Below are 17,814 nucleotides of genomic sequence, written 5' to 3'. Positions count from 1 at the left end.
ATTGGGTTGGAATGAAAACCTGTAGCCACTGCGGCTCACCAGGACCGACGTTGCCTACCCCTGGTATAGGGCATTCTGGGAAGCTTGAGAGTATTTATTCAACATGGTTATTGATGGAGTCACCTTCTGTCTGCATCCAGAATGGTTACAGAGCCTTGTGGCTTTATTTTTTAAGATTATTTTTTATAATTTTATGCTAAGTAAAATTCATGTTTCTGAGTTAGACGTTGATTATAATTATAGCCCTAAATGATTGTTAACTTGATTCAGTATCTCAGCATTCTTCCTTGTGTGAATGGCATTGACTAACATACTGTAGATCATAGCATGCATTATGCAATAAAAGAAATGTTTATGAAATTTACCTGCAATTATTGGCTCCTCTCTTAAAAGTCCAGCTCTGCTAAAGGCTCAGAATCATTAGCAGTCATATCTGTCACCATTCACCATTACAATCAGGTAATGTTATACTCCTCAGAAACATACTGTACATGTCATTAAAGTATATCCCATGCAACATACCTGAATTTCATTTTTGTAACAAATGTTTAATAGAATAAAACAAAGAAAACAACAATGTAATAATTGTAGACAATTAGATGAAAGTAATATAAAAAATGTTGCCCAACTCCATATCATTGCAAAAAGAAGGAAATAAAACATAAAAAAATTATATAGCACATTTGCTCATCTGCTCCCTGCAATTTGATAGTACAGCAAACAGCAAAGAGCTGGTGACATCAACATTTTGAAGAATTGTAGGCATGCATTTAAATTGGTCATTCATGGTTGTTTCTTAACTGGCCTTGCCACTCTTTTACAGCTTAGTGACTACATTGTGTCTACTGAGGAAGCTCTGGTGCAAAAGTATTTTTTGGAGAAACTTCTTCTGCGGGGCAAGCCGTTGATGTTTGTCGGACCCACAGGCACTGGGAAATCAGCCATTACCATTAGTTTTCTACAGCATCTCCCAGCTGACCAGTATGTTATAGGACAGGTCAACTTCTCAGCATTGACCACAGCGAGCTATGCACAGGATGCTATCGTGGAAAAGCTTGAAAGGTACAGTTAGAGCTTCTTAATGAGTGTGTAAAAAACACTTGTGTGAGTTGATCACTAATACACATTTAAGTGTACTTCTAATCTAGAACAAGTGTGGGATTGTGATCAAAAGACCTAATGCTTGGTTTTTGTTGTGCCTTCAAAGAGTGAGTAGAATATGTGAGCATAAGTGGCTATAGGGTGGTTGCATCAGGTATCTGGAGGTGATATGGTCAGTGTTACCTTCATCAAGTGTGTAGCATTTGTGGATCAATCTGCAGTGTTTATTAGATTTGGAAGCATTGCAAGTCTTAACATTTGTTCTCCTAGCAAGTGTATGAAAATTGTCTGAGAAATGAGTGTGGTTCTACAGCTCTCATTATGGATATTGTGAGCATGGGAGGTAATTTCTGTTATAAGTGAACATCATACAGCAATGAGAGAATAAACTCTACCCTCAGCGTGTGTAGGTGGTGCAGAGAGAGCTCAGTAGTCCTACTTGGGGTGTGTACGTCATATCTCTGTCCTTCTCCCTCATTGACTTTCACTCTCTTTGTCACTTACGTTTATAACATATTTCCTTCATCCTCCCTGTTTTACTGTTATTCCACCCTTTCTGTCACTTATTCTTGCTCACTCTTTCTTCTTCTATTCTTTAACTCTCTCATGCTGTTCATTGTTTATTTTTAGACATTCTTGCTCTATATCTGATATTTGTTTCATCTGATTAATTATTCTTTCTCATTATATTTGTACGGTAGGAAAAGGAGAGGACTGTATGGCGCTCCATCTGGTAAACGTGTGCTTCTGTTTGTCGATGACCTCAACATGCCTACTAAAGAGCGCTATGGAGCTCAGCCCCCTATTGAGCTGTTAAGGCAGCTGATAGAGCATGGCACCTTCTGGGACAGGTGGGTAAACATTGGATGAGACTGGGGGAATTGCGCTCACCATTCCAAATAAGGAAGATATTGTATTACCAGAATGGTTGTCATGATGGGCATGTCTGCTAAGTCCTTCAAGGTGAAAGGTCTTGAACTCTAGATGATTATACTTTATCACCAGCCTTTAGCATTATTAATAACAAGTTGTGTATTGCTTACCTCACCACCACATTTCAGTTTTATTACCATTATATCTAGGAATTCAGATATGCAGATATGTTCAGAAGGCTACCATTCTTCTACTAACTTTTTCAGCAATACGCCCATTTTACACATTTTTCCCTGTGTTACAGGAAAGATAACAGCTCACTGAGCATCAAAGACATGTCCATTGTTGCTGCAATAGCTCCTAGTAGTGGTGGAAGGCAAGAAATAACTCCTCGGCTGCTGCGTCATTTCAATATCATTTCCATAAATACCTTCAGTGAGCAAACAATGAAGACTATCTTTCAGCCACTGATGGACTGGCACTTCAGTCAGGGGTTTGAGAACTCCCTAAAGCGATTCTCCAAGGTACTAGCCTTAAACGTGATAATGTCTCTCCCTTTCTATAATGTTATTTTCATAGGTCTATTTCCCTATGCCATTTCTGTAATTGGAACTTGATTTAGTAGACTAAGTCTGTCACTCAAATAACTCATTACCAGCAATGGCCTGCTCTCTTATTTTCAGATTTACATGGTTAGGAATTCCTGACATACAAATGTGTAGGATAGGCATAACCTTATTACTGGGAATAACAATAGCTGTCAAATCCTGATCCCAGTGTGAGCATGTTGCATGGTGAGCCTCCGTTGTTTTGATCCTTGCTGCTCCCTGTGATGGACTCATTGTGTATGTCTTGGCAGATTTTAGTGTGGGCCACTACTGAACTCTACACTCAAGTGACACAAGCCTTCCTACCAACACCTTCCAAGTCACACTATACCTTTAACTTCAGGGACTTCTCCCGGGTAATACAGGTAGGATGCAATGTGGTGGGCTTGGCTTTATGCAGAGAGAGAATCATGCTTGTGGGTTTTCAACCTATTGATTTCTGAGAAAAGACTGAGTCTTATGCCCTACAAGTGGGGGATTTACTCTTATTTTTTTTGTTTGCAAGTCTTCGTTAATTCCTCTTTTTTAGGGACTTCTGCTTCTCAAATCAGATGTGATATCAGCTGGAACAGAAGGCGCTCGCAAGTTGATGAGACTGTGGATCCATGAAACTCATCGTGTCTTTTGTGATCGATTGGTAGATGACAAGGACCGACAACTTTTTTTCCGCATTGTCAAGGTTGGTGGTGATGTGTCTCAGAACTGACATTTTAAGATGTATTTGTGTCTGTAATCCTCCTCATGATCTTCATTATGGCTCTTTGTGTATCATACAAGTAATATGGGTGTAGAATAATTTACCTGTTTGACAAGATGTCTGTATGGTCTTATGAGAGCTATAGTGTAAACACAAAATAATAACAAAAAGCAGAAATGTTATGTGATTTGAGCACATGCCAGACAGTGTAGCATGTTTTCAAAGTCTGATGCCCCCCCGAAGCTCATGCTATAATCATTTACCAATCTTTATATAATTTTTTGCATTTAGAAAAACAATGCAATTATTTAAAAATGAGTGCTGCTCAGCAGTCCATGTGAAAGATTATGATTGTTACACAAAATTTAAACAGCTGTATAAAGTAGAGATCAGTTTGATCTTGGAGTTTAACAAGGACTTGAACCTTGGCCTGGATTTAACTAGAGTTACAGGTCTTTCCCTATGTTAGTTATTCTATTGTCATCCTTCCATGTCTTGTATTATTGTGCACTTTGACCTAATCTTAACCTTCCTTCCTTTCATTCTAGGGTGTTGTACAGGCCCAATTCAAAGAGAAGATGTCCACTTTGTTTAGTCACATGGTGATTGGTAGGGAGGTCCAGCCACAGGACTTGAGGGGCCTTTTTTTTGGTGACTACTTGACTCCCCGCAGTGAAAATAAGACTCGCCGCTTCTATAATGAAATTCTGGACACTGCACAGCTTAAGCTGGTGAGTCCCTAGCATACTATACCTTCAAAGGTGCCATTCAGAGTAGGTGGCTTCTCTGTCATGCTGTTGTGAAGGTAGAGGTTATGTACTGTGAAAGTACAGCGCATCAGAATGACCATATGTTTTAGAGCGCATTATACGAGAGAAGCTTTTCTGTCACACTGTACAGTTAGAAGAGAAGTATCTGTTAGAACTTAGTGGGAGATTGACTTCTTTGTCATGCTACATATCACAGGGACATTTTGCTTAACGGTGATGTGCTTAAATGATGATAAAATTGTTTGCCTTCTCCCCTAGAACATGGAACACTATTTGGAAGAACTGAACAAACTAAGCAAGACTCCCATGGACCTTGTCATGTTTCAGTTTGCCATTGAGCATGTTTCTCGACTTTGCAGAATTTTCAAGCAACCATGGAGTCATGCACTGCTGATTGGTGAGAAAGGACAGAGATAAAGCAAGCATGAAGCCAGTCACTGTATCGATTGTCAAATGTATTGAGATTTCAGTCTTTGTTGGAGATGGACGGTGTCAGTTAACCATGTGACCTTTTATGTTCAGGGATTGGGTAAATACAGAGCACTGTCAGTATGAGGAAGCATAGCATACAATAAACTTTCTGTCCATGTTTCTCAGGCATTGGTGGTAGCGGGCGGCAGTCATCCACAAGACTGGCCGCTTTTGTGTCTGAAATGGAGCTGTTTCAGATCACCATTCAGAAGTCATACTGCATCTCAGAGTGGAGAGAGGACATCCGCCGTGTCCTGAGGAAGGCTGGACTGAGTGGCACACCCTCTGTGTTCTTTTTTGCTGACCACCAAATTAAGGTTAGGTTATGTCTGTATAGGTCTCTGAATGACGAATCATCATACTGTGCTGTCTCCCTTCTTGAATGCAAACAGACTATATTTATAACTGTCCTTTTTGGTTTATTAAATTCAAAAGTGGTAAGTCCTGGCGCAGTCAGTGAGTTATTTGGTATAAATAAATGGGTAAGGTAATGTGTCACTTCGGTTCTGTAAATGCTGTGCCACTGACACCTTACACATTACTGGATGTACTATTTGTATATTGAGTACACAAAACATTTATTGTCTGTGTTGTAGGAGGAGTCCTTTCTAGAAGACATTAGCAGTCTTCTGAACACTGGAGATATCCCAGGTCTATTTGACAGTGAAGAGCAAATGGATCTTATTGAAAAGGTGCCTGACTGATTTCTAACTTGTTCACTTTAATCATACCTTTAGTATCTTAGCAGGTCCCAATAGGTGCAGTTCTCCACAACTGTAGGCTGGCATTTGCTGCTTTTGCATGTCTATGATGCAGTAATTATTAGCTGTATTAGTACACAAATCCTTTACTTCTGAAATGTTTTGACACACAGCAATTGTGGCCAAGATATAAGGCTTTAAACTGTTTGGAATTATTTTTTGAAGAAGAGAATAAAACTGTGGCAACAGGCAAGACTGATGTTTTGTGAGTAAACAGCTTCAAGAGTGACTGGCTCAAAACATGGCAATAGAACCTCAATAAAAAGAGCTTAGGTGGTCACCAACTGACAGCACTCTCTACTAATATTTTCTCCAGTTTTCTCTCACAATCCCAGCTCCTAATAAATATTTTGAATATTTTATAAACCCCTTACTACTACACACAGGACAGCTAAAGAGATAGGTGTAAAAGTGCAATATGGTACAATATGGTCTTAAATTTAATGATCCTGGAGGGTAAGTTGTGGAATATTTAAAGACAGTACAGTAGAGAAATGACCAGTGTATACCATGATCTCTCTGTTTGCTCACCATACAAGGTTTAAATGCTTAAATCACATTAATCAACATTCAGTGATTCTTCATTTGCATCAGCAAGTCCTAATCTCAGAGGCTTGTGAATTTTGTACCAGGTTCTCTGTTAAGAAAGCAAACCTGAAAGTCAGCAGAGTCTTTACTGAGATGCGAGCAGTACAAGTCAAGGCTGAAATTTTCCACTGGCTTTAACAAGATTTCTGTCTGGAATACAAATTTGATGCTCGCTGTAATCTTTATCGGGCTCTCCATGTGGGATACAGCCTACACTGGAAATTTTAGAGGGGAACACAAATTTGATTTTCTCTGTCTCAATGACTTTTTGATGCATGACCTACCACCTCTTCTTTTCAGACTGCACACCAGTTTCTGAGCTAAGGTGCTTCTTACAAAAGCTGTATTGTAGTCACCGTTGGCAACGTCCGCTGATCTGAAAGCCTTTATACTGTTTGGGTTAAGCTGATTTTCATATATCTGTGGATTAGGAGGAAATCTGTGGCATTCGAGAGAAGAGCATTTCTAATGTGTCTAAGACGTCTGCTTGTGATATGCAGGGAGATCAGAGCACTCATTTTCTCTATTCATTTGTGTCGTTAATACAACTAAGACTATGCAAGCCAATATGGAAGTGCATTGTTATTATTATCTGATTGACTGAATATGCAGAAGATTAATTTGCCCTAAATTCATGGCACTGGAACAATTTATGAATAATAATAATAGAAATGACTGTCATTGTAAATCTGAAATGTACTATTTCATTTAAAATGCAATAAGCAGAAAGTGTGAAATAAAGCTCAGAGGGACAAGCTTTGCCTGATCACCTTTAAAAGCTTCTACAATCCCATTCTACTCTACAGTGAATTAAGCATCCCAATTAAGAAGTGTCAATACAAGTGATTCCACAAAGCCGTTAATAAAATTTACTCAGCTTTTCCTCACAGAGAAGTAAAGCTGATGCCCCATTAAACTGGAGCACAAAGCCAATCCTTTTGTCGAAAAATCTGCTTATCTATGCATTAGTATCAAGGGAATAAATGGTAAACAGATGACATTTATTCATCTGTAATTGCCACTTGCTCTTTTATTTGTGTTTAGCCAGCACGTTAATATTTGTGCTGGAGAAAAATTAATCATTTGAAAGCAAATAGGATTATGCATTTTCAAACATTACATATTATTTGAAAAAAGAAAGAGATTCTGCTACTCTTCTGTCTGTTTTAGTTACTATGGAGTAAGATTCCAAATGTCACTTTTTAGCACTGTGATGGAACAGGAGACACAGGCAGAGTAGTGTCTCCAATTTCACTTGTTCATTATAATTTACAAATTGCTTTCTCATTTGGTAGAGACCCCTTATCATTTTTATTATATACTTGAAGTGTCCTTTCCCAGTGATGCAGAACGTGTTTATTATTTTTCCTCATTACGGTAAATGAGGAGTGTTAAATATCACATTTACATACTGTCCTGAGATATGACATCACAATGTCATTTTTTTCTTCGATAGACAGATAGAAATGTATTTGATCCTGGGAGGCAATTTGCCTTTTAACAGAATACATAAATACATAAATAGATAAATAAATATATATACACTGTACTGTCTAAACACACATTAGAATGACTAAAAAGGAAGAAAATTTAAAAAGAAAGAAAACTTCTGACTTGGCAGTCTCAGTCCTACTGAGACATTATGCAGGCATATTGCTGTTGGTATAAAGAAGCCCCAGTAACATTTCTTGACACACTTCTGCTTAATGATACGTTGGCTGAAAGTCCTCAGTGTTAGTTTGTCAGAGAGAGGATGTGCAGCATTGTTCATATTAGTGCTCAGTTTTGTTTGAATTCTCTCTTTTATAATACTATAATACCTCCAGGGGGTCCAGAGTGCATCCCATAACTGAGTCTGCCTATTTAATTAGCTTGTTGATTCAGTGGGCCTCTCTTGTATTGATGTTATCAGCACTGCACACCACAGCATAGAAAATTTCACTGGCCATCACAGAGTTATAGAAAATGTGAAAGATGTCACTTTCCACATAGTCTCCTAAGGAAAAAGAGCCTGCTCTGCCCTTTCTTATATAGTTCCTCTGCGTTCCGAGACCAGTCCAACCTGTCAATGACCTCCAAGGGCTTGTAGGAGTGGACCACCTCTACATCCACTCCTTGAATAATGACTGGACAGAGAGGCTGTTTGGTACGGTGAAAGTCAATAACCAGTTAATTGATTTTGCTGATGTTAAGATGCAGGCAATTGTCTTTGCAGCAAGAAACAAAGTTCTCTACCTGACTCCTATACTCTGTCTCATCCCCCTTATTGATACACCCCATAGGTGCAGAATCATCTGAGAATTTTTGCAAGTGACATGACCTGGTGTTATATTTATAGTCCGAGGTGTACAGAGTGAAGAGAGAAGGATCCAGGACTGTTCCTTGTAATGTTCCAGTGTTGCTCATATCTGTATCAGAAACCATCTTTGGGTCTCACAAACTGTGGTCTGCCTGACAGATAGTCCATTATCCAGGACACAATAGGCTCATCCACCTGCATATCTCTGAATTTACCTCTTTACAGGGATGGCTGGATGGTATTGAAGCATCCCATTTTTTGGGATAGAGACCACAAGATCATTTTTCACTCTTTAGAATGAAGGGCAGCACATGGGAAGCATTGCTAAATAACAGCACCCGGGACTTGGGTAAATTCTCTTAAACTGCCAGCATAGAACTTCCTATTTTATAATTGGAGGCTTTCAATCATGTGCATGATAGGTAAACTGTTCACTCTCACTCTGCAATGTGATGGATAGACCCTGCCTTTTGTCCCATTCTCCAGGGACAGATTTTGGCTCCAAATACTGTATGTCTACAGTGATGGGTTATGGTTGTTATCCCAATCACACCTTCTAATGAAGCTGGAACCCTTAGATTATAACCTGATACTGATGACCTCAACATCATATGTCTGAGGGATTAAAAGCCTCCGTCTCACCTTTTATAAAGTGGAAGAGTTTTTTTTTAATTCAACTTAATTCAGTTTATTTTGGTATATTGATCTTCGATGTGTGCAGGTGTAGAGTGCTGTGACAAGCTCAAAGTGCAAGCATAGACTTAGCAAATTACTAAATACAGAACTAGTACACTAGTTTACATCTTGCCTGAAGAAGGGGCCTGAGTTGCCTCGAAAGCTTGCATATTGTAATCTTTTCAGTTAGCCGATAAAAGGTGTCATTTTGCTTGGCTTTTCTCTACATTCATTATGGCTAACACGGTACAACACCCTAGTACTACAGAACTAGTACACAGGAATACACATATTTGTTTGCACACACAAAAAACAAAGTAGGAACTGATTAATATAAATGGAAACCAACAATATCGGTCCATTAATTAATTGTTAAACAAATGTATGCATCTCTAGTTTCAAACTGATAAGTCCCCCAACCATATATTTCTTGCTCCATTTGTCAGAACCCATTCATTAAATCTAATCTCACTGACAAGAAGTACAGAAAGGAAGTGACATTTTTTTTTTTATCTTTGACAGATTTTTATTTTTATTTTTGGAACAAAACAGTCGCTCATGTTAGTGTATCTTTTACTGAATGATGTGTTGTGTGTTTTGTGCTCTAAAATAAAAAAGAACTGTCTCATCAGATTTTTTAGGAAAGATGTCAGCAAGTGGCAGAGTGTTCAGCTCATAGCTTAGATTTCCAATCGGAAAATACCAAACAATGGGACATAAATCAGATATCATGCAAATAAAATTCCAAGTTTACCATTTGGTTTTATATTCACTGTTAGATCTCATATTCTACAGTAACATGGCTTCTGAAGCCTCTTCTTCTACTTCTTCTTAGATGCGACAGCTGATCCCAGCTGATGTACGTGATGATGCGGTGACCCCAACTAAGCTTTACAAAGACTTCTTGCAGCGTGTTCGCAGTAATCTTCACATTGTCCTGGCCTTCAGTCCCATCGGAGAGGCATTCCACAACCACCTACGACAATTTCCCACTTTAGTCAACTGCTGTACAATTGACTGGTTTCAGGTAAGCAGACTTCTGTACGTCTCTCAGTTGTCCGGCCAGAGTGTATAATCGAGAATTTAACTGAGTTTTTGGGAGCTTTTCAGTTGCCAGTTCAGCTTAGGCTGAAATTTGCTTCAGCCTGATGATGACAGCATAGTTTCCTTTGCATCTCAGAGTAGTTTATGTATTATACCCATAAATTTAGTGCCTTGGCGCTTATTTAATTGAGTGCCTGTTCTCAAGTAAACCATATCATAACAGGTAATGAAGCTTAATGAAATGAGAATGTGCCATCTGTGAAAGTGTTATTAACAATTTGAGAAATTTCAGATGCTATTGTATAAATAATGTAACATATTTCTTTGGATATTGTTGCATCCCATCTTTGTTTTATTTTGTTAACCATAGTTTGTTGAGCAGTGAACCTTTTATTCTAATACAGATTCACTACACAAAGACAAATTATGAAACCCAGCTAATTCTTCTTTGATTTGGAAATGTTGACAGTAATTCAGAATACCCAAGTAGCCCCTTGAGTTCTCTTTACCTCCACAGGCCTGGCCAGAAGATGCCCTGGAGAAGGTAGCTTGCTATTTTCTGGATGATGTTGATATGTCCCAAGGTATCCGCAAAGGAGCTGTCTTTCTGTGTCGACACTTCCACCAGAGTGTCATGGTTCTATCCCAGAGGTAACTATCACAGTGTGTCAATGCAGAGCATGCAAAAATGTGGCTGGTATTAACCTTGTTGTGATATTCCCATAGGTTCTTTGAGTCCCTCCAGAGGAGAATTTATGTTACCCCCACCTCCTACCTTGAGTTAATCAAGACTTTCAAGAGACTACTGGAAAGCAAGCGTTTGGAACTTCTGACAAACAGGAACCGCTACCTAACTGGTCTGGAAAAGCTGGACTTTGCCTCTGCTCAGGTAAGCTATTATACAGACATACATCACAGTGTCTGAAACCCAAGTTTCACAATCACTCTTGTCTAGGATCAGAAAATATTTCACACTTCTTTCCATAGTTCGACAGTCTTCCAAACACCGGACTAATTTTCTTGGGAGATCCTATGTAATTTATCCTAGCAGGCAATGAAGTTCTATAGGGAAACACTGCTACCATGTTTGTAATGATGTTTACTCTTTAGATTGCATTAATGCAGCTACAGTTGCGCGAGCTGGAGCCTCTCCTAGTGGAGCGCAGCAAGGAAACTGTCGAGTTGCTAGTTATCATTGCACAAGATACACTAGAGGTGGAAACGGTAAAGAAGGAGGTGGAAGCGGAAGAGGCCATTGCCAACAAGGCAGCTCAAGAAGCACAAGCCATCAAGGTAAGCAGACAGTAATGGCCCAGGGATTATGTTGTCTGCTGGGTTAATGGATGATCCTCTTATCTCAGATAAAATAAGTTCTTTGAGATCAGGATGTAACCTTAATGGGTCTAGCAGTCAGAGTGAATAGCCTGAGCTTAGTGAACAGAAGTAAAATGCACATTACTCTAAGCTTAGACAATGAAATTACTGAGTAACGAAAGAAGAGTTAAAATCCATCTTGGATCAAATGGGTGGTCCACATAACTTTAAAATATCCTGCAATGAGAATGGAAATCTACCTGTGAAGTGTGAAAACTTTAAATTTAAATAGTGATTTTTCTGTACCCAGTACAAAAAATGGACAAGTTATATTTGTGAGTCAAGAGGCATTCTTCCCTGCCAGATTCTGCCCTACTGGATTTGACAATTATAATTCCTGATTTTAAGCAATGATCCTTGTGTCCTATTCATGCAGGATGAGTGTGAACAGAACCTGAGCATTGCCATGCCTGCACTTAATGCTGCTATCGCTGCCCTAGACACATTGAAGGCGAGTGACATCACTCTTATTAAAACAATGCAGAATCCTCCATCAGGAGTACGCCTTACTCTTGCAGCAATTTGCATCCTCAAGGTAATACAATAGCATTATTAGCTTGACTGTGAAATAGACATTGCCAGAGTGTTTAGATTAGGTCTAGAGGTCATAAAGCTACACCAAGACCAGAAATGATGCAAGGAGGCCAGAGTTAAGGGTAATCTAGATGCAAAATGATCCCATAGTATCTATCACAAACAAAAGGCAGTCAGTGCCATAATGAATGTGGTCAGAAAAAAATCAAGAGGCTGTCCACTGCCATTTCTTAAACATTCTGGATTTTAAGATTAATGGTCTCTAGCACTGTGTTTTATATTGTACTGCTAGGCTGATCCTTCCAGTTGTGATCTATGGCAGGGGTGTCGAACTCCAGTCCTGGAGGGATGCAGTGGCTGCAGGTTTTCATTCTAACCATCTCCTTAATTATTGATCAGTTTATGCTGCTAATTAACTTCTTTTGCCTTTTAGTTGATGTGACTCAGACCCCTTAGTTGTTTCTTTGTCCTTAATTAGCAGTCAAACAATAATGAGACACAAAACAAGCAGCCACATGACCAGCTAACCTGTGCCTATCACACAATATCTGAAAATAAAGAGAAGTGAAGGTCTCAGTAAAACAGAAAATCAACAGTTTTGGAAATGTCTGCTACAGCAGAATGAGAGCGGCAACAAGCCATGGAATTAAATGACGGGTTCAATTAACAGCAACAATCAGCATCTCATTAAGAAACTGGTTGGAGTGAAATTGGTTGGAGTTTGAATCCCCAGTTTAATTGATAATCTGATGGCTCATTTCACGTCTAATTTCTTTTTGGCTGTCATTTAATGAAGAAAAGAATCAATTCAGGGTAATCCTTAAAAACAGGGCTAAAGAAAAGAAGTTAATTAGCAGTGAAAACTGGTCACTTATTATGAAAAAGGTTAGAATGAAAACCTGAAGCCACTGCGGCCCTCCAGGCCTGAAGTTTGACACCCCTGATCTATGGGGTCCTCATTTTGGAAGTGATTTTAGATTAAAGATAGGTTGAGCTTTAAAATTTTATTCTTTTCCAAGGCTTTTTAGTTTTTAGTACAGATCTGTAAAATCACAAGGTACAAGGTCTGATCTCTTGTATTGGTTAAAATGCGCTAGGTGGTGTGTATTCCATATATGGAAGACTTTTTTTTGATAATTTTAGGGAATTAAACCAGAAAAGAGAAGTGACTCCAATGGGAGAAACATTGATGACTACTGGCCATCTGCGAAAAAGATGTTGGGAGATATGAAGTTCCTGGAGTCTCTAAAAGTGAGTGACCAATAAGGTGTCTGACGCATCCTGGCTCATCCACATTGACCTTAGGTGATACAGTATATCTTCTTCTTTCCATTTAAAGGAGTATGACAAAGACAACATCCCATTTAAGGTGATTGCTCAGATCCGGCGTGATTTCATCAGCAACCCTGACTTTGAGCCAGCTGTCATCAAAAATGTATCATCAGCTTGTGAAGGTCTATGCAGCTGGGTGAGAGCCATAGAAGTCTATGACAAAGTGACCAAGGTGTGCAAAACAAATTTGTTTGAGTTTCTTTTTTAAGTTCCCTCTCTTCAACTGTTCCAGCTGATTTACATATTATAGAACACATTTAGCATAAATCATCGCATAGGAAAGGTAAGGCAGCAGCTACTTGTAAGTGACTGTCATGTCTGTGAATTTTTGCTGGAAGGGAAAAGGGTCTACAGGCAGGGCAATTATTGTTAACTAAATCCAGGAATACAGTTAATCAGAAAGGAATAGCTTAGGAAAGACCACTTACTGCTATTGAAGACACAACTGAATAGTAAAATATGAAATGAAAGAGAGCTATCTTAAGGAGAGTTTATTACAGCCTGTAGGTGGTGACATTTCATACAGTTCACAAAGATGAAACTAATCAGTGGGATTAAATCCATGTTTCTTTGTCTAACAGATTGTAGCCCCCAAGCGCCAGCGCTTGCAAGCTGCAGAAGCTGAGCTAAAGGTGCAAAAGGAGAAACTGAGTGTGACACAAAGTGAACTTAGTGAAGTGAGCACTAAGCTGTTTAAGCTGCAGCAGCATCTTTCCCAAAAAATTGAAGAGAAACAAAGCCTGGAGAAGAGCATGGAGCAGACTAAGTAAGTGAGACATGAGTAAAAATACACTTCCTTGACTTCTTTGAAATGGTGACAATGTTGGCACCTTTGAGGTTGGTGGGATTTGTTGCTCTAGATTTTGTTAGTGATCCTGAACATTGCATGCAAGTCATTCACCACCAGCCTTGAATTTCTCTGCTGGTATGTAATTTGAGCCACAAGCCTTGCTGTTCTTCAATCGTCTGATAGTTTAAAGTTTCTCTTGTAGGGTTGGTGACTTGCCAAAAGATGAACTTTCTTGATAGTGAGAAACTGCTTAAATATTATCATTATTCACTATAAATTAATGATATAGTAGTTGTTTTAAGTACTCCTTCTAGCATTACATGATGGTATCATCATCTTTCAGGGTGGTTTAGGACAATTGACATCATGACCTCGAATGAATGCAAATTTGCATAACTTGAAATGGCACAATTTAACTTAGGTTGAGTGTGTAAGTTGTACTGGTATACTGTGTAGCAAACTTGGATCCATCCAGTGCGAGAGAGGAAATGAGTAAAACTTTAGGGCAGAAGACAAGCAAAGCAGCAGCTGGGAGGGACGGAAGTTGAAGGGAAAGTGAAACTGGTCAACATTAGAAACTTAACTTGCAAAAATAATTTTCACAGGCTTAAACTAGGCAGAGCTGAAAAGCTGATGAGTGGATTGGGTGGCGAGAGAGAGCGCTGGATGCAAATTTCTCAACAGCTTGATGACACCTATCAGAATATTGTTGGAGACATGCTGCTGAGTGCTGGCGTAGTGGCTTACCTGGGCCCCTTCACACCACAGTTCAGACAGGTGAGCACCGACTGAAGATAGCAATGCCAGAAAGAAAAATGAGAAAGGTCAACACTGGTATTCATCAGTATGTCCTAAATTAAAATAGAATTCAAATGAGTAGAGTCAGATCTACTGTATCATCTTGGTTGAGTCAGCAGGGAGGATGAGGCATGTTGCATGTTAGCATGTAGTGGTCAGCTCTGAAAGTATAGTCTTGAATGTCAGCACCTCTCTTTGTTAGTGCTCACCACCTGTTAATGGTTAAAAGTGAAGGCCATCACTGAGAGGACAACAATGTGTACATGTCATCTAGCAGGGGTTGGATTAGTAAGTGGTCTGTCTTGCTATGTCTCTGACAGGAGGTATTGAAGGACTGGCAAGATATGTGCAAGAGGAAAGAAATCCCTGTGTCTCCCACCTTCTCCCTATCTACCACCCTTGGGGATGCAGTCACCATTATGGAATGGCAAGTGCATGGACTTCCCCGAGACATGTGAGCCACATCATTTACACAAGACAGCCAACCATTTTCCATCTCTGATAACAATGTGGGCAATGCCCTTCTGTTTGGATACTTCTACCACCTTGTGTGCCTTTGCCCTCAGGTTCTCAGTTGAGAATGCAATCATCATAACTTCAGCCCGGCGGTGGCCACTCATGATTGATCCACAGGGTCAGGCAAACAAATGGATCAAAAGCATGGAGAAAGTCAACAAGTTACATGTCTGCAAAGCCACAGACCATGACTACCTGCGTGTTTTGAGCAACTGCATACAGGTTAGTAAGGCTGTACTTGGTCAGACTATCATAAATCACCTCATGCTCCTCAAGCTAGCTCAGTGTCTATGCACTGCTTATAAAGGTACTACCAAGCTTTTCCAACCACAGTTTCTATGAGTGTGTTTACATACTATTATCATATGTCATATATACTGTATATTCCAGTTTGGGACACCTATGCTGCTAGAGAACCTTTCTGAAGAGCTGGATCCTCTCCTGGAGCCTTTACTGTTAAGACAAACCTTCAGGCACAATGGGATGGAGTTTCTAAGGCTGGGTGAGGTCACTGTTCAGTACAGCCAGGATTTTCGTTTTTATCTCACTACTCAGTTGAGGAACCCTCACTACCTGCCTGAAGTCTCACTCAAGGTACTCTTTCCAGAACAAATCTTGCCATCTGGTTTCTTCTTCATTTGAAAAGTAGCAGTGACCTATGTCGATTTCTATGTAGGTCAATCTTTTGAATTTTATGATTACACCAACCGGCCTAGAGGATCAACTTTTAAGCATATTGACAGCTAAAGAGAAGCCAGAGCTGGAAAACACTAAAAGGCAACTTTATAGGGAAGAGGCACAGAACAGGTTTGTGCATTGCCCCTTATATGTGTCTGTGAGGTGCCAACATCTGAAAGATAAATACTCCAAATATTATTAAGTGTGTGTGTAGACAGCAGTCCATTATTTTCACATGTATGTACACAGGAAGCAGCTGAAGGAAGTCGAGAACCAGATCCTGGAAGTTCTGTCTCTTTCACAAGGAAATATCTTGGAAGATGAGCATGCAATTCACATCCTATCCTCCAGCAGGAAGCTGTCACAGGAGATCCTGGAGAAGCAGCAAATTACCATGGCAACAGAGCGGGAGATTGATGACACACGAGATGGATACAGACCAGTAAGTTGCTCGATTTTATCTCTTTCCTGTGCCGAAGACCTACACCCAGAATCAGCTCCCCTTCACCCTGGACACCAATTTACCTAAAACTCTTTGAACTATGCTTTCTCTGATGTTATTGAGGCTTAGTCCATGCTAACACAAATACATTTTAAAAAGCTGTTTTAATTTCAAATGTTTTCCGTCCACACAAGCATTTTCAGATCATTTTCAAAAAGTTTATCATCCACATTGAAACTCCAAAAGCAAATACAGTACATCTTTCTTATTAGGCATCTGAAGTTTGTCAGCCATGAGCAGTATTATTTACAGATCAAATGGGAAGAAAATGAAATTTCCAAAACAGGGGGATAACAAAGAAGAAACCACAAAACCGCACTTTTTTTCTGGACATTGTGAAACAGTTTTTTAAGGGTACAAATGAGTACAGGTCTCCTCCAATAATCCATTCTAGAACAGTGTTAATTTTGTTGATAAAAACTAAGACGAAAAATACTCATCAACATCATTTTTTCTGTGGCGGAAAATGAACAAAAACTGAATAAAAATGTGCCTTTAATGACAAAAACTAAGATGAATGCTTTTAAAATCATTGATAACGAAAATGAAAATGTTACAAACAGACAACCGAACAATGAGCGACATGCACATTTATAATATACATCTTTTACAATTTGCACATCTCTGTTACACGTGACATGGTCTTCCTACAAATAACAAGCAGGAATGTATGGTGAAATTGTAAACATCTGTATGCAGGCTTGTAATTGGATAACACTAGTTTGGGCGCCATCAGTAAATCATCAAGTCAGCTGGAATCCTGCTTCACTCCTCTCCACTATAAAAATCCAACACACAGGTACACACAAGATTTTGTTATTGTCAGACTTATCCCTTTAAGACTTACTTATGAAACAGATTTGTGCAGCTTCAAGAGTGTAATCAGATGTGCTCAGCCTCAGATGTGAGTTGTAATTGTTAAGCTTGCAGTGTCATGCATTTGTTACAGAAGATGAAATGACAGGAGGATTCATCACTTTTAATACATTGTCCTGCAGAGTCCCAGTAAAGAAACGGAAGCTCCGCATTCATTCTTTGGTTTTAAGGAGCACATCTACAACTGCTTGTCCACACATCCAACCAATTTATTACTGGTAGATACAGTTCAAGGCTGTGAGTGAAACCACCTCACACTCCTCCACTTAACACATATGGGCAGTGATGACAACAATCGAGGCAAGTTTCAAACGAAGTGGCTATTTGGCTTGTATGCATCATCTATGAGATGAGCTGCTCCATTTGTTAATACTAACATAAATTGTATTTAGGATTTGAGTGCTTGAAGCGCATTTCCCAATTAATGTTTAGTACTTTGAATAATGGCAAAAATGATCTGGTGTTAGCATCAGCAGCATGGGTCTGAAAATTGTCCTAGACTCAGTTGTTATATGCATGAAACTTCA

The 17,814-nt window shown here is 39.3% G+C and overlaps 1 protein-coding gene across 4 annotated transcripts in view; it reads left to right on the top strand.

Moving 5' to 3' along the window:
- LOC114656916 (dynein axonemal heavy chain 3-like) overlaps window positions 1-17,814 on the top strand; it is a 139,874-nt gene that overhangs the window by 103,895 nt on the left and 18,165 nt on the right. For all 4 annotated transcript variants that reach the window (XM_051920071.1, XM_051920068.1, XM_051920066.1 and 1 more), the window contains 23 exons: window positions 824-1,062; window positions 1,803-1,952; window positions 2,279-2,498; window positions 2,834-2,947; window positions 3,112-3,261; window positions 3,828-4,010; window positions 4,308-4,446; window positions 4,647-4,837; window positions 5,117-5,212; window positions 9,679-9,870; window positions 10,405-10,538; window positions 10,614-10,776; window positions 10,998-11,180; window positions 11,638-11,796; window positions 12,939-13,046; window positions 13,135-13,299; window positions 13,709-13,893; window positions 14,523-14,694; window positions 15,036-15,169; window positions 15,282-15,453; window positions 15,622-15,825; window positions 15,908-16,038; window positions 16,159-16,351. In XM_051920071.1, the coding sequence (XP_051776031.1) occupies window positions 824-1,062; window positions 1,803-1,952; window positions 2,279-2,498; window positions 2,834-2,947; window positions 3,112-3,261; window positions 3,828-4,010; window positions 4,308-4,446; window positions 4,647-4,837; window positions 5,117-5,212; window positions 9,679-9,870; window positions 10,405-10,538; window positions 10,614-10,776; window positions 10,998-11,180; window positions 11,638-11,796; window positions 12,939-13,046; window positions 13,135-13,299; window positions 13,709-13,893; window positions 14,523-14,694; window positions 15,036-15,169; window positions 15,282-15,453; window positions 15,622-15,825; window positions 15,908-16,038; window positions 16,159-16,351 (3,777 nt within the window). The remainder of the gene's footprint in view (window positions 1-823; window positions 1,063-1,802; window positions 1,953-2,278; window positions 2,499-2,833; window positions 2,948-3,111; window positions 3,262-3,827; window positions 4,011-4,307; window positions 4,447-4,646; window positions 4,838-5,116; window positions 5,213-9,678; window positions 9,871-10,404; window positions 10,539-10,613; window positions 10,777-10,997; window positions 11,181-11,637; window positions 11,797-12,938; window positions 13,047-13,134; window positions 13,300-13,708; window positions 13,894-14,522; window positions 14,695-15,035; window positions 15,170-15,281; window positions 15,454-15,621; window positions 15,826-15,907; window positions 16,039-16,158; window positions 16,352-17,814) is intronic.

Source organism: Erpetoichthys calabaricus, chromosome 1, assembly GCF_900747795.2.
Source record: "Erpetoichthys calabaricus chromosome 1, fErpCal1.3, whole genome shotgun sequence".
Taxonomy (NCBI): domain Eukaryota; kingdom Metazoa; phylum Chordata; class Cladistia; order Polypteriformes; family Polypteridae; genus Erpetoichthys; species Erpetoichthys calabaricus.
Note: the sequence above shows the minus strand (reverse complement) of the source record. Positions and strands in the feature narration are given on the sequence as shown.